Below are 15328 nucleotides of genomic sequence, written 5' to 3' on the forward strand. Positions count from 1 at the left end.
TTTAAAAATGTAATATGAACTTTATTGTGTATACCATTCTGTAATCATTTGGAGGTACAAGATGAAATACAAGACCTTTAAGTTACTGAAGGTGGGGGATACATGTCTGGATAGAATTGCCTGTCAAAATGATATAAATCATCTTGGAGATTACCAAACCATTTGATTTCAAATTCTGTGGCCGATGCAGTTACCAATGATGACAGAGCTGAAGGGCCTATGCATTTTACCTCACCCTGAAATTCCTCTTTTAGTTTTTCTGGTATCAGATCCTGCCCCATAACCTGCAGAGTAAGAAAGAAGACAGGAAGAGAGAAAATAACTTGCAAATAAAACAAAAAAATATTACATTAATAATAGACCTTTACAAGAAAAGTCCCAGACGCATGAACCAAGTGCCATCTGAGAAGTTTCCAAGTCACAATCAAGCTGCATTCTGAAACAAACGGGAAGAACCGAGAGCCCAACCTTCACAACTGCACAACCCCATCCAGCTTCAGGCTATGCTTTTATTTTTACTCTCTGACAAGCAGCAGAAACCTCAATGTTAACTCTCTGTTCTATGCTCACCTTACAAGTGCACCGACACCCTGATCTTCTCCTGGGGGTTGCTGAACCAAGGGAAGCAAGAAGGGAAGTTTTTTCCCCCCCAGCCTTTCCAAACCCTGAAATGGTCTGCACACTATTGCCCTCTTATGGATGAAATCCCACAAGACTGACTGCCGACTGAATTGCCTCTCACGAACTGAAGGCTGCAATACCGACAGCAAAGTTAGAATCTTGCTGGCGTCCTTCTGTTCCTTAAGATAAAAGCGAGAAACACTATAAATAGCTCCAAAAAATAAAGTTTAATCTCTATTTCATACTTGTGATTCGCTTCATGGCACCTAGAATTCCTGAGATAAAATCTGCATCCTAAGAAACACACAACAATGATGCATCTGCAAATACAGGAAAAGGAACTTAACAGCTCTGACCATTCCCAAAAGGAAAATCTCAGCAGAACAGAGACACGCCTGCATGACACAAGCCAGCACTATACGAATATTGCTGCGTTCCAGATAACACACTACCAAGGCAACCCACCCCAGCTAATTTACCTTGCTTCCTGCCACAGTTAATTAGCTCAGGGGAGCGCCACACTGACAGTCAGTCGTTGTGCCTGAACTGGCTAGGGTACTGCAACCAGCCTACACATAGCTGGGAGCTTGCACACAATGAAACAACATCTTACCTTGGTCATCAACAGCAAGGACTTTTCATCAAAACCAAGTTGTGCCACTTTGTCGTCCACTTCTTTTTGACCTTTTGCATTATTCTCTAGTACAAAGGACGACTGCTGCAACTGAGTAAGCTGAAGTAAAAGTCTGAAATGTAAAAAAGCACAGCTGTCAAAAGAGTTAAGTCAGCAAACCTAAGCCAAATCGAAATAAAGTACTTCAAAGCAGCTCTTTTTCCTGACTTTTGCTGACTGCAAAGAAACGTGTACATCCTTATCGGTCTGCTATGGCTGTGGTACACTCATGCTATGACAGAAGCACCGAGATGTACTTTTGAGGAGTGACATGCCAAGAGTCCCTGGTTTGCCTGTGCAAACATTTTTCTCTCCACATATTCGTCACACAATTTAAAAGCACAGCTCAGACCTGCCAGCATTAACTGCGGCACATCAGGTGGTCCACAGCCTTATTAACACCTAACATGACACAGCTCATTTTTGCCTAAAGTAGTGCTTATCTTTGTAACCTGAAAAGCCAGAAATTAGGAGGTTTAGATAAATATCAATCAGCCTGCCCACACAGGCCAGCTCTGGAATAGTTTCTAAAATCTTTCACCATAGTTTTATGTTCAAGGCAGTGCCTGAGAAGTCACCACCAGGATTTGGTGAAGGCTAGACATCATGCTCATAGTGTGACTTCAGGTCACAGAGGGACTCCATCGCCAGCTGCTTGGCCAGAGGGAGCAAGGCAGTTTCCAGAGTCCTCCTCAGCCAAGGACTGTAAAACACATCAGCAGAGGAAATATCTAAGTATGTGGAACCAAGGGACTACTGGGACTTAGCAATATGGTTACTGAAACTATATTTAATTCCAGCTTTATGCATAAAGAACAATAACATCTTTAAAAATCACATTTACCAAAGTTAAATGAAGCAGGGATTATAAAAAAGGTGTTTATTTTTATGAAGAAAAGACTTCAGATTTTAGATCATAATTTTCACATAAGCATTACAAACATCAACAGTAACAAGTCTGAGCCAACAAACCATTTGTAAAGTCCTGGCTGGGAAATGAAAAGGAAAAATGGAAAATACTTTTATTTCTAAGCTCTCATCATTATAATGTAAGAAAGAATTAAATCAGAGTGAAAATTAAACAAAACCATTTATTAATTTTCAGTTTTCTTTGGCAAAACTAGAAGTGTCAGTTATTCATGCTACAAAATTCATTACCTACAAAAAGCAATACCAACATCCCTCTAGCAGGTGCACGTCACCCTGCATATACATTTATGCAACATCCACATTTCACTTAAAGTCCAACAGACCTGAAATCATTAGAAAATCTATTTAATGCATAAGCTCTGAGCAGGGGAGAAACTTACCCTGGACAAGTGTATCTGCAAATATAAGCCACAATAAGACTTTGTGAAACTGTGTCGACAAGGAAATCCCACAATTTTTAACTGTCTGAATTTGGAGCCACACATACCAAAACGAGCACCACAGGTTATTTTACTATGAATGTGGCTTTAATTTTCAGCATCAGTACTAAACTGTTCATTTCTCCCGAGTACCATTAAAATCACTCTTAGTCTGAGTAGGGTTAAAAGCTACCATTTCCTTTCTTACATTTCTTAAGCTTGCCCTAAGAAGGTAGTTATAAAGTGGTCTCTGTAAACATTTGTAGAAGTTCATTAAATGGGTTTGGTGACTAATTTAACACTGAGAGGCAAAAGGGAGGGGAAAAAAATCCCAAGACTATTTTAACAAAACCAGTTTCTAATTATCTCTTTGAAAGATTATGTTTTGGGGATTTTTGTTGTGTGCAAGACTTTTAGGAAGAGAGGGAAGAAAAAGAAAAGAGCATTTTAATGCAGTCCTGTCAATCAGCTGTCACAGAGTTCATTTTCCAACCTCATCCATTATGCAGATTGGGGTATTATTATAAACTACACTTTCACTCAAGCATGAGGCTTCAAGCAAATAAGTCAGGTGGCACATGCAGAAGGAAGACTGGCTGGCCCTCCCTTTGAGGCACTTCTGCTGCTGCAGCTCTAGCACCAAACCAGGGAACAGCCATGTTCTATCAGGAGCATTTGTTGAAGACTAAGCTCTTTTGCACCATTACTTGAAAAGATTCATATAACAGCATCACTGAAAGATGCTGTATTTCTTCATAGTGCATGACACTGGTTTACTCTTTCCACTCAGATTTAGGTTGTTCACAGCTACCATGCTAGTGGATTTTTCTTTTTAAGTATGAAGCAAAAGCAGGATGCTTCTAAGCTTATCATTGCCAACACCAAAACAAATATTTCAATCAAAAATGTAAACTGAAAAGATTAAGGCTGGAGAAAATACACTTTAATTGATTAGGGTAAGTTAACATTATTCTAACATTTAGTTACCTTGCTCTAATAAATGAGGCACAGGCCTTTATTCCAACTCTCTTCAATACATTCTCCTCCCAGGACTTGGAGGCTGTGCCTTCCCCTTCATCTGTCCTTTCCAGTTCTTCCGAAGTGTAGAAGACTTCTTTTACAGTTTGACTGCTGCTAGAAGCCACTGTATTCTCTCTCTTTGTTTCTGTATTAAGACTGGACCAAGGACCTTCTTTCTGGCTGTCTGGTCTGTGAGGCTGCAAGTCAATCTCTACTCTGGTTGATGTTTTGAAACTAGTGTCACTTACATTAACCTCTTCACACTGATTTAGATTTGTTTCTGGAATGACTAATGGAGACAAACTCTGCAGAAGGCTCATATAAGCTTCAGCAAGTAACTTCCAGTACCAGGGGTTGAAGGGATGTAAACAGATCAGTTGCTGCAGATATGTGATCTTTTTTTCTACATTTCCCAGACTCTGGTAAATGGCAAACTGCAGGTTGAGAACCGTGGTTAAGTGATCCGTGTTAGTAGCGCTTTTTCTCTAGAAACAAGAGAGAGCAGATAAAAACCAGGAGTAGAACAGGGTCACCTTTCAGAGCCTAAGAAAATGTCTCCCTGGATAATGACAAACAAGTATCACTAAAGGTAATTTTTAAGTTGTACAAAACTGTACTCTTAATTTTAGATGACACAGCTTGATATACAATCAAGCTCTAGCTGCTATGTCCCACTCTGCACAACAAAAAGGCCCCTAACGCTGTAACTTGCTTATGCACCTTCAGAGTTTTATACAGCTGCTCTTTATAGTGTAAACACCTTTTATGCAAAATAAACAGCAGCAGTAAAATTCTAGCAGACTTCAGAGCCTTTGGACTTCTTAATGGAAAAAAAAATGACAAACAATTTGTGGTTACTCTTCTTGGTGGCAGGTTGGCAGCAAATGGAAATAACAGGGAGGACTGAACAGTCATTTTTACAGTGGAAAGATTTAAGCACTCATTTATCCCCTTTTTTATAATTCCTATTACATTACATTAATTCTGCCTGGCAGAGCATGATATTTAGTCCCTTCCACAACTACCAGCCTCCCTACACAGGGAACTCGTTGTGGTACATGGTGTTCTGATTTCCAAAGAGTGATTATATCTGCAGTGACAGTTACCCTCTGTTTACCAAATACTCTGAGCACTGAACATCCTGAAGGATTACACACTTGAAGATTATTTTTTCAGAAAATGGTCCATATAAAAGATCTACTGGAAATATTTTTACATTCAAAGGCTAGAAGAAAGATTGAATTATATACCATTTTTTCTGCAATATCCAGAGCTTCCTTGTGCCTTCCTAGATAAGATAAGCATCGAGCCTGGCCCTCTTGGACATCTCGTCTCATTGCAATGTTATTGGGAGGTAGAAGTAGCAAGCAGTCAGAGTATTCACCCAGGGCTTTCTGGCAGTGGTAACAAAGAGAAAAGCCAAATGAAATAGTGAGAGATTTTAATCTAAAAGCAAGCCTGACAATATGTTTTATATGTAATTGCAGTGACAAAGGGAACACAGGAGCTGAAATCCACATTTTCCTATCTTTGGACTCAGCTACTACCTATCTCAGCAACAGACAAGGACTTTAATACTACACAGCCAAGTCTTGACAGTGATGAGCAACTTCACTCATGTTTAAGTTCTGGCTGGAGTGCTCACCTCTCCCCCACCAAGCATGAGCTAGGAAGGATCATCTACCTACCTGGGCAATATGTGACACAATGCATCTTTCCATCAGCTGCTAACTATTACAACCAGAGCATTCATCCTCAATTTCAGGGACCTTGTTTCAGACCCATTACATTCTCCATGGGAAGGTCTGAACCTGCAAGTACCTCACCTCACATGAATAATCATCACACTGGAGAATAGAGCAAGGAAGGTGAATCTCCATTATTCCTGCACAGTGGTTCTAATTTGCATTAAATAATTAAATATTCATTTGGCTAAGGAAAAAGACAAGGATGAATAATACTTGTGTAGCTTAATGCTCAGGGCACTCACTAGGACTCCAATTAACATTTAGATACATCAAGTATTCAGTGAAGCTAGGACTGGAATCTCAGCTTCTCTCCCTTTGTGTAAGTGCTCAGACCAATGAGAGCAGTGCTCATTCTCTCATTTCCCAAAGGGAGCATTTAATTATTTCTTGCAAACTTCTAACAGAAAGAGCTTTCAGGCAACATATTCTAAATACTTCCTAACAAAATGGCTGAAATATTTTTCTTTGCTGGTATTAAGCTCACATTTCTTCTCAAGCAAAAGAGGGAGCTCTTCTCTGTCCAGTGAGTGCTGCAGCAACTGGCAAAAAAGGGATCAGAGGGTTGCAGAACACACCTGTTTGCCTTTTGATGAGACTAAGACACATAACCTGGCAAAGATCGAGTAGATTCTACAGTTATCCATACTCTGAAAATCAGCATGGCTTAGATCACCGCTGTCTCTTGCATTTCCAATCAAGCAGCCTAGACTGCTGTAAAAAAGTATTCACAAGTAAATAGAGTACTACTCCCATTTACTTATTTCCATCCCCCTTTCTAAGGTCGGTGCTCTCAAATATGTAACTTAACCTGCAGTCTAGTTGTAGTTCTGTCACTGATCCAGGTTAGTAAGGACACTGAAGACTAGACGTTTTTTAAAATGCATCACTGCAACAAAAAGGGTTAGAAAGCAACTGTCTGTTCTGCTAGCAGACCTGAGGGGGTGTCATTCTCTCCTCAGAGGGCACCACAGCACACAGCAAGAAGCAATCTGCACTTCCTAAGGGTCAGCAGACATGTCTGACTGCAGCCTGAGGCATCTTTCTTCTCGGCATACTGTTATGAACCCCTTCAGGGCAACTCAGCAGAGACTCGAAAGCATCTGTCGGGTACAGACAAGGCAGAAGTAGCACTGGAAGAACATAAAAAAGCCTAAGTCAATGCCAACTGAGGTACAAAGCGATCCACAGATCTAATGGGCAAGGTGAAAGGAGCGGAGTCAGCAGCCGGTCTGAGGGCTTTGAAAACAGAGTGCCTGTAATGCAAGCCATCACCTGGAACAAGAACCTCTTGTAACTGAAACAAAGGCAGAAGTGGCTGAATTCAACTGGGAAACAAAGTAACACAAAGCCAGACCCAGCAACTAGGACTACAAAGGCAGGAAGACACAGATGTAAGCAGCAGGACAGAGTCTAGGACTACAGCAGGTCGGAATAGAAAAGGGGAACATAGGCGCACCCCAGAGGCACAATCAGGCGTCCAAAGCAAGGGGAGGCAGCAGAGTGCTGGGACAATTATGAGCCAAACAACTACAGTCACTTTTCCTCTGAGAAAGGTGAGTAGCAGCCAGGTGGTTGCCAGCGATTTGACAGCCTTTGTGGTACATGACATTACCCACACAAGAGAAAACCTCATGCTTCTCTCTGGCTGACCATAGCCTCCATGACCAGAAAGACCAACTCTGCTCACTATTAAACTGCTTGGACGTGCAAGCCTGATTTGTAGCAGCTTTGGGTGTAAAGCAGCATCTCTGGCCAGTTTACAGACTTCATGATGACTACTGAAAAGACGTGTGGCTGAGGGCAGCATGCCAGAATAGTTATCCATCGTGGCTTGACCACAAGTCAGCCAGAAGGACAGCTCCTCATCACTGTCTGTGGGGCTGTCACGCCTTCAGCACCAACGAGGAACCATCAAGCAGGATGTAACCACGCCACAGACCCCTGCACCTCCAAGGCCGTGGCTCATACACACACAGTCTGCATGCACACCGGGACTGCAGAATCACCCCAGCTTGTATCCCCATAATTTCCACCGAGGCAGCTCAGGCTCCACGCCGTGCGAGAGCCCTGGAAATACCTCGAAGTCCCGCTGCCGGTATGCCCAGTCCGCCCGGAACTTGCTGGCCGTCAGCCTGCCGGCGCCCTCCTCGCTGTCCGCCTCGCTGCTAAACCACTGCGGGCACAGCACAAACCAGTCAGGGGCAGCTGAGGCCGCCCTCGCCGCACCCAGCCCGCCCGCCTGGCCGCTCCCGCCACCCCCCGCCACCCCCCGCTCCTCACGAGGGGCTCGCAGAGCTTGGCGCCGCAGGACGACACGGGCTGCCCGCCCGCGCCCCGCTCTCGGCTCGGGGCGAAGAGAGAGTCCTCGAACTCCCAGCCCAGCAGCGACTCCATCCCGATGCTCCGCTCCAGCTGGTGTCTGCTGTATGGCATCAGCGCGGCCCTATAGCACCGCCGCTCCAGGAGGTCCGCCGAGGGCGGCGGCGTGGCGGAGAGGAGCCACCAAGGGAACCGAGCTAAGGGCGGCTTGTGTGAGAGGGGACGCAGCGGCCAGCTGCCATCTTGGGCAGAGCACGATGAAGAGCTGCGCCGCGCTGCCCGTCGGGAGCTGTAGTCCCGACCGCCGCGCCCCCAGTCCTGCTGCTGCTGAGGCAGGCGCCCTCTAAATGCTTCGTGTGCTCCGCCGCTGCGGCGGCTGAAAGCGGAGAACCAGCTACGGCAGAGCAGGCCCCCACCAAACGGGGAGCTCCGCTAGGCCGGGACACCGCCTGGCCAGAAACAGGGCCACGGCAGCCCAGGTGCCATCGGCCTTGCCAAAAGCGAGCAGAGGAATGCGCTGCTGTAGCGCAGGTTGTGACTCCTCGTGTCTGGCCTTTGCCTTGTTTTTAAGGGTGAGTGGTAAATGGAGGCAGCAGGGCCGAGGCACCCACCTGCCTCTGGCGAAGAGCTCGGTCACAAGTCACTGTAATGGAAGTGTATGATCTTGAAATAAATAAATACTCGAACCAAAGTGTTCCCAGCTTTGATAAATGCATAAAGTTAGAGTTGTTCTGTTGGTATCTTGGCCCGGTGCCTGCATGGGGGTGGGTGGGAGTGCACTTCGGTAACTTTCCATTTGAGTTTTGCCCCAAAGCAGATGGGGAAACTCGTGAAACCTCAGGCTTTTTGAGACTTGGATTTCCTAGTCTTCTGTGCTAGGAGAAACGAGGACATGACAAAGTGAAGACTGATGCTAGAGCTTCCTCAAGATGTAAAGACTCCCAGGCATGCTGCTGCTCATTAACAGCACCTAGATGAAGTTGCAGCTACCCCAGCTTCCTGCCCTGCCTCATGGTACTACCATGCATAGTGTGCTGCGTTTTAAGTGCGCTGCAATGCTGCTTCCTTTCTCTTCACCTTTGCCAGTCTGTTGGCAGCCAGTCTGTTCAGGAAGGTTCTCACACAAATTTGGAACAGGTGAGCTGAAAAGTTGTCTTTGGTCATCTTCAACTTCAAAATGGACTGATGAACCTGTCTACACCAGAACAGCTTTCAAGACCAAAGCACAGCTCATAGGAATAATCCTAAAGGTTTCCTTCTAGTAGATATGTGAAATACAGGTTCTAGGTTTGGGTTTTCTTGTCCTTTATAAGTGGATACATGGTCAAAATATCCTTCCATACTGGCATAGCTAGGACTGGATGTAGCATCAGCTGGTGTAAATTCCTGAGTAGAAATTCAACTTTGGAAGGTAAATTGGATCCAAAAAATAAAAGGAAATGAAGGTTTTACATGTGCTGTTTGACAAACAAGTCCTTGTGAACACTGAAAACTGCTTAGCAAATATGTCTGGAGAAAATCAGGAGTTTGCTTGACATCATTTTGGGTACAAATATCAAGGTAGGCCAGGACAGTTAGAGCTGCTTGTATGTACACATCAAAACCACCTGGCTTCATCCTGCCTACAGGCCATTGTGATGAGCAGCTGCAGGACAGGCAGAGCACAGAAAGTCAGCCCACGGAGGTTAGCATTAGTGTCTAAACAGTTACAGCATCTGCAGCTCTCCTCACATACACTGGACACACACATTCCTTTCCCACTCCAGTGCTTCTGGTCACACAGCAACACACCAGTCTAATATGCAAAACATGAAAATCCAGCAAGATGATTTAGAACAAATTGAAAACAAAACAAAACAAAACCCAAGAAAACCCCAAGAGCAATCAAAACGAAATATGGCCCTAGTTCAAAATAAAACACAAAGAGCAATGCACTCCCAGGGGCAAATCCCAGAGCAGCCGCTTGGCTACCAGCTTGGATTTTGGAGTCCTCCAGGGCTGGCAGTTTCAGCCATCGTTGCCTCTGAGGATACCAACATGGCCTGCAAAGGGTCTCTGTTGCAATGCAGAGAATGCCTTTGTCTGGTAAATCAGCGATAGGAGGCAGTGATTCCTGAGCACCACACAGGGGCGGCTAGTAGCTGAGTACATGGTTTGTCGTAAGTCACAGGCATAACACTGCCTCTCCCTTCCTCCCTTGCCTGCATCTTCCCATTTCCTTCACATTTAGAGGGTCCTTGTGTATTAGTTACAGAAATAACAAAATGCAACTTTAGGAAAATCTTGTGCTGTGTCAGCACTGGGTATTTGCTCAATTTCTCCCTGAAGGTCCGAGTCATCAGTGCAGCTTGCCAGAATACAAATTCCCCCTGCACTTAAATAAAGCTGTTAGTCTGAGTTTGCACGGCATGATTTGCCATAGTGCAGTCAGCCTGGCTTCACACAGGAGAAAATCATGTCTCTGAAAGAGGCAGCTTTGAGGGGGCTCAGAAATGCACGAGCTCTATGAGTGCCAGTGGCTGCTGAGGCAGCTCTGTGCAGGCAGCTTCAGGGATAAAAAGAAGCCACAGATAAATCTCTTCCTAAAGGCAGCCAAGGTCTTACTCCACCAGCAGCCTAAACCACAGGCTCAGCACTTGAACATCAGACCAATAAAATAAATGGGCTCCAGCACGTTGTGGTTGCCAAGCAAGTTCCTGTGCATCAGCAAAGCTATTGTAGCTGTTCAGATGAGCAGGTCTCATTATGCCAGTGGTGAGGTGAAGCTGTGACCCAGCTTCAACCTCGGTGAACAGGGTGGTGGGCAGGCAGTGTGCTTCATCTTGCAGTCAAGACTTCATCTTGTGGTCAAGAAAGCCTGGGTGGTCAAGACAGCTCAAGCCATAGGCAGGAATATGTCATGCTGCCCTGTTGTCTGAGGCATTTGGCCAAGAGAAGAAAACACAGTGTGGCAGATAGAACTTATCTAGAACCTGACAGCCTTTCTTCTCCCAGCTTCCCAGTCTACTCTGAGACAAAAATAATTCAGAACTCTCCCCAGGTGATTCTTTAATTATTTGTATTGTGATAAGCCTCCATAGGCCCTTGTCTCAGCCTTGCCACTTTTGTGCCAGGAGAATGCACACCACAAAGGTTTGAGAGACCACTGAGCACATGCGGTAGGAACAAGAAATCTCAGTTGACAACTAGGGCCCTGTCTTGGTAGGTGCTTCCCACACATCAGCCAAGGAATAATGCAGCTTTCACGTGGTTCATAGCTTTAATAAAACATGCTGAAAAGGAGTTGGCCTTAGAAGAAATCAAGAGACTAGTTCCCTCCTCAGAGAGCTGCCTGCAATGAAGAGGGCAGTGAGGCCCACAGGCAGCATTCCTCAAAGGATGGGTGGCTTCTGAATTGTCAAGTGCATTCTTCCAGACGTTGTGAAATATTTATACCTTGAGGGAAGATTAGCTTTCTGACAGTCATAAGCTCTTCCCTAAACATGTTCATGAAAAGACCAGCAGCTGACAGTGTCTCACCATGTCCTTGTCTCTTGTCTTTTATTTAGATTGCAAGTTCTTTACAGCAGAGATCCTTTTTCCATGGTGTCACATGTGAAAGGATATTGTTCATGACTAATGTGAGAGGCTAATATCAATAACATTTTATGGCTGGGGGCATGTAGAGGTCGTAAGTACTACAAATGAAACTGCAGGTAAAGCTCAGATGAGCTCTAGCACATCCCACTATTATGGTAGGAGATTGCTCAGAAGGAATCTTCCTTGAAGAGCAAGTGATCATGCTCAGGGCACGGAAAGTTTGACCACTTCTCAGCCCTGCCACAAGCCAAAGCTCCCAGAAGCTACTGACCCAATTTTCTCAAAATACTTGTCTCAAACTCAGTAAATCTTTAAAGAAATGTTGGCAGAATCAAGATAAACTTCATCTATTTCAAGGTAGCTGAGAAACCAATTCAGACAAATGTGACCAAGAGCAAGCTACATTTGCTAAATCCATCTTTCCCTGAGGAAGAATTAGAAGTGATGAAAGGCAAATGTGGGAATTAAAATGCCTCCTTACATCTAAAGTGGAGAAGTGCTCCAGTACTCTCATGTGCTGGAGAGAACACTGAAACCAGGACATCATTAACATGAGAATATGGGGCTGGGGGCAGCAGCTGGGCAGAAGCACATCAGGCAAGATTCCAAGCAGGAAGAGGTGACTGGGTAAGTGGAGACAGCAGCACTGCCCCGAACAGCCACATAAACCAGTGGGCTGGCAATCTTCGTTTGCTTTTCCATCTCTCTAGGAGAGTAAACCCATGGAATCAGGTTTCTCTGTAAATTTCCAAGCCACCCCCTTAGTTCTAGTAAGATACAACAAATGGAGGCAAGGGTTTAGGGATCGTGGGAATCCAAGAAAAGTGTTAACACATGACAAAAGCTTTTTAGAGGTCCCTAGGACAGGCAGGAGAGGACACACCCCCCAGAAGACAGTTCATTTGCCTGCTCTACTTTAAAACAGTGCAACCTTTCAAACCCCTGGCAAGCCATATTAAGTAGGCCATAATCCTTCCCCCTACAGCCTCCCAAAACCCAATAAAAAGGGGTTCTTGCCAAAAGGGTGCACTACACACAGATGTGTTCAGTTATGCAACTATTTTCCATCTAGTTAAGACAAATGATGAGGAGTGAGCATGCCCTTGGGTTTGATCAAAATACTGCTGAAAGAGAAGAGGAGCAAAACTTTCTGAAAAGACAGAAACAATGTGGTGATCAAGTGCTGGGGAGAATCCTAAAGCAGTGATCTTCCCAGTGCCAGTGGGAAGCACATGTCTGAACTGCTTCCTTCAGACATGTGGCACAAGGACTGAGGATGGTCTATGGATACAATCCGGATGCAGAAGTCATGGCAAAGACTGGCATCTAACTGTAAAAAAACCCAACAGACTCACTTTTTGGAGCAGTGAAGTTCCTGTGTCTCCTTAACATGTCCCTTTTTTCAGTTTTATCATTTTTTCTGAAAACTCATTAACTTCCCCTGGCCACAGTTATGCTTGTTGCTTAATTGATACTCGTGACAAAACCAGGCCACAGAGACCAGAGTGGATTTGTTACCTCTAGGTTAAAACTTTGCTACTGCACTTTCCAGGAGTAGGCAGGACTAAGGTGGCAGGACTAAGGCCTGGTGGCAACTCCTCTCCTAGAGCAGCCTTGGCTGCTGCAGACCTCAATTAGTAGTAACATCTAGTAAAATGGGTTGCCCTCCTACAATACTGATGTCTTGCAGGAACAAAGAGAAACACATCTAAAGAACCAGAAAAAAATATGCTATGTTGAAGAAATATTCTGTGTTGAAGGGCTTTAGGACTGCCCTTGAGTGACCCTCACAACTCACTGGCATTTCCAGTCCTGCTCTCCTTTTCCATATGGAGGTTGGCAGGGGAGGTTGCCTTCAAAAGAGAAACAACCAAAATCTTTGTTTACTCTCCAGTGCCTTGTTTGCCATGCAGCTTTTGCACTGCTGGAAACGACCAGTGGAAACTTCTATTAAATTTAGTTTCTATGGCTTTATATTTGTACAAGTATCAAGTGCCTGCAGAAACTGTTGAGGCAACACTGAGGGAAAGCAGTGCTCAATGAACACAGATGTAAACAAAATACAGAAATCAAGAATGGACTTTGGCTACAATTATTTCCATCCCCAAATTATTGCAGTGGAAATGTATTTTGAGTAAAGAACACCATAAACTATACATCAGCAATGCAGTTTTTTAACTTTTTGGTGTCAGTGTCACTAAAAATGACATGCCACTTTTGTCACAGGGGTTCCATAGGTCTCTGTTGCTGCGTTTCATGAGTATTGGGTGCAATGCTTATACAGAAATCCTTGCAGCTGGACTTCACTTGGAGCCTCTGGCAACTACCAGAAAGAAAGTGTAGAATTCAGGAGTTACAGTATTACTTGTACTATATCCTTTTGTTTAGAACACATCACTATTAAGAGGGTATTTTGTGACCTCTCTTCTATGTTAGTCCCTTAAGACAGGCTTCACTGCAAAAACATCTTTACTGCTTGGTTTTCATTTAAGAAAACTGAAAATCACTAAGAGGAGAATTACTGCCAACACTGACCTGTATTTTCACCCAAAGACACAAATCAGCTAGGTGTGACACACACTTTCATTCCCTTTTCCAGTCTTTTCTTCTACCAAATAAATATTTTAAGGTAATGAACACCAGCTCAGCACTGAGCCTGTAAAGAAACACACATGGGAGAGGCATTAGTCACAATGCTAATAGTTCAACACTATAGCAGTAGAAATGTATACTCAAAGTTTCTTTTTACAGTGCTTGTAGTGTAATGAAGTCATTTAACCAAAAATATTAGAGACCACCACTGGACAGACTGAAGACCACCAGCAGCAGTACTTCAAAGCAACACCATGCCCACAGGGAGCAATTTAACACCATTCTAGAGGGGACTTTATGATGTAAAAAAGAAAAATAAGGCAGTGCACAAAGTGGCTTGGTATTTTAAACTCTTAAAAATAATAGCTGATGGTATTGTTATGAAAAACAAATGGAAGATGGAACGGGCTGGAAGGGAAACAACCCACGAGGCCAGCTGGTTTCTTGTGAAAATATCAACTGAATTGCAGCATTCTGGAATTGCTGATAGCACTGTAAACAAAAAAGGTAACTGTTTTTAAAGGAGGTGACGGCGAACACAATCCAGGGCTTTTCACAACTCCCTCACTAGCTGACGGATCCTTGAATTACCATTCTTTACACTCCCCCACCCCCTTTTTTTTTTCCTAACCAAACTGAGTAGTACTGTTTGGCCAAACACCAAGCAGTACTGACTACTGGTGCTCATCTCTAGGCCTCTGCATAGCTCAGAAATAGGGATGTAATTTTTAGGGCTGATGTAAGCTACAGCACAGGAGCAATTGTATTGCCTTAAGCATAGTTTTCTGAGGTGGGGATGTGCCTGTAGATGACGCCAGGTCCCACAGGGAAGACCGGGTCTCAGCCCTTTCAGTTGCAGCACAGCAGTTGAAGTAGATGGGTGTGATGAGTCACACCACGCAAGACAGTGGCACTGCCTCCAGCGGGGAGCTTCTGAGAGAGACGGCAAGTCAAGCTCGCCAGAAAAAGGCAGGGCACAACACAAAATGCTCCTCTCAGACCTTTCTTCTCTGAGCAGAAGGCACATGTTAAAAGTAGCCACAAAACACCAAGTCCAGTGGACAAAGACTTCAGTGGGGAGGCGATTCCTACTTGGCCCTACTCTTCCCTCCCCCCCCCCCCCCCCCAAGTATTTTAAATGCAGCAATAAAGCGCATCTGACTTAATGAGAAAAATCACATGAACATCTCTGGCCTGCTGACACAGCAGAACAGTTCATCAACAAGCAGCTGTACTGACTCGCACATGAAGCTGACCTCACGCTGGCTGTTCAGCCAAGCCAGTTCTCCAAATTCAATGCATCTGAGGAATCAGTGAAATTCAGTTTTGTGTAATAGGGAAAAACGGCATTTGATAAGATCTGGTATGTGATATTTTCATACAATCATGGTTCCTGTTTCCACATCACTTCTTAAAACCACATGCAC

At 44.4% G+C, this 15328-nt stretch overlaps 1 protein-coding gene across 3 annotated transcripts; it reads right to left on the reverse strand.

Annotated features, from left to right (window-relative positions):
* C14H8orf76 (chromosome 14 C8orf76 homolog) lies at nucleotides 1-7998 on the reverse strand. 3 transcript variants are annotated; one of them, XM_064154234.1, is made up of 6 exons: nucleotides 7692-7998; nucleotides 7489-7584; nucleotides 4914-5057; nucleotides 3631-4148; nucleotides 1235-1367; nucleotides 1-284 (listed from the first exon to the last, which is right to left on the reverse strand). In XM_064154234.1, the coding sequence occupies exons 1-6, from the start codon at nucleotides 7842-7844 to the stop codon at nucleotides 78-80; spliced, it is 1251 nt and encodes a 416-aa protein (XP_064010304.1). In that variant the 5' UTR covers nucleotides 7845-7998; the 3' UTR covers nucleotides 1-77. The 3 variants fall into 3 exon arrangements, with proteins under 3 accessions (XP_064010304.1, XP_064010305.1, XP_064010306.1); XM_064154235.1 differs by lacking the exon at nucleotides 7692-7998 and having other exon boundaries at nucleotides 7418-7519; XM_064154236.1 differs by lacking the exons at nucleotides 7489-7584; nucleotides 7692-7998 and adding an exon at nucleotides 6345-6484.
* Between the last annotated feature and the right edge of the window lie 7330 nt (nucleotides 7999-15328).

The sequence above is a fragment of the Pogoniulus pusillus genome, chromosome 14 (genome assembly GCF_015220805.1).
Source record: "Pogoniulus pusillus isolate bPogPus1 chromosome 14, bPogPus1.pri, whole genome shotgun sequence".
In the NCBI taxonomy this organism is placed as follows: Eukaryota; Metazoa; Chordata; class Aves; order Piciformes; family Lybiidae; genus Pogoniulus; species Pogoniulus pusillus.

What these genes read in the sequence shown, in the direction of transcription:
- C14H8orf76 (XM_064154234.1), bottom strand. Translation starts at nt 7,844, where the DNA reads ATGCCATACAGCAGACACCAGCTGGAGCGGAGCATCGGGATGGAGTCG. An exon ending in TGGATATTGCAGAAAAAATG is followed by an intron (nt 4,149 to 4,913) that starts GTATATAATTCA and finishes TCTTGTTTCTAG; the next exon opens with AGAAAAAGCGCTACTAACAC. An exon ending in GCCTCATTTATTAGAGCAAG is followed by an intron (nt 1,368 to 3,630) that starts GTAACTAAATGT and finishes TTTACATTTCAG; the next exon opens with ACTTTTACTTCAGCTTACTC.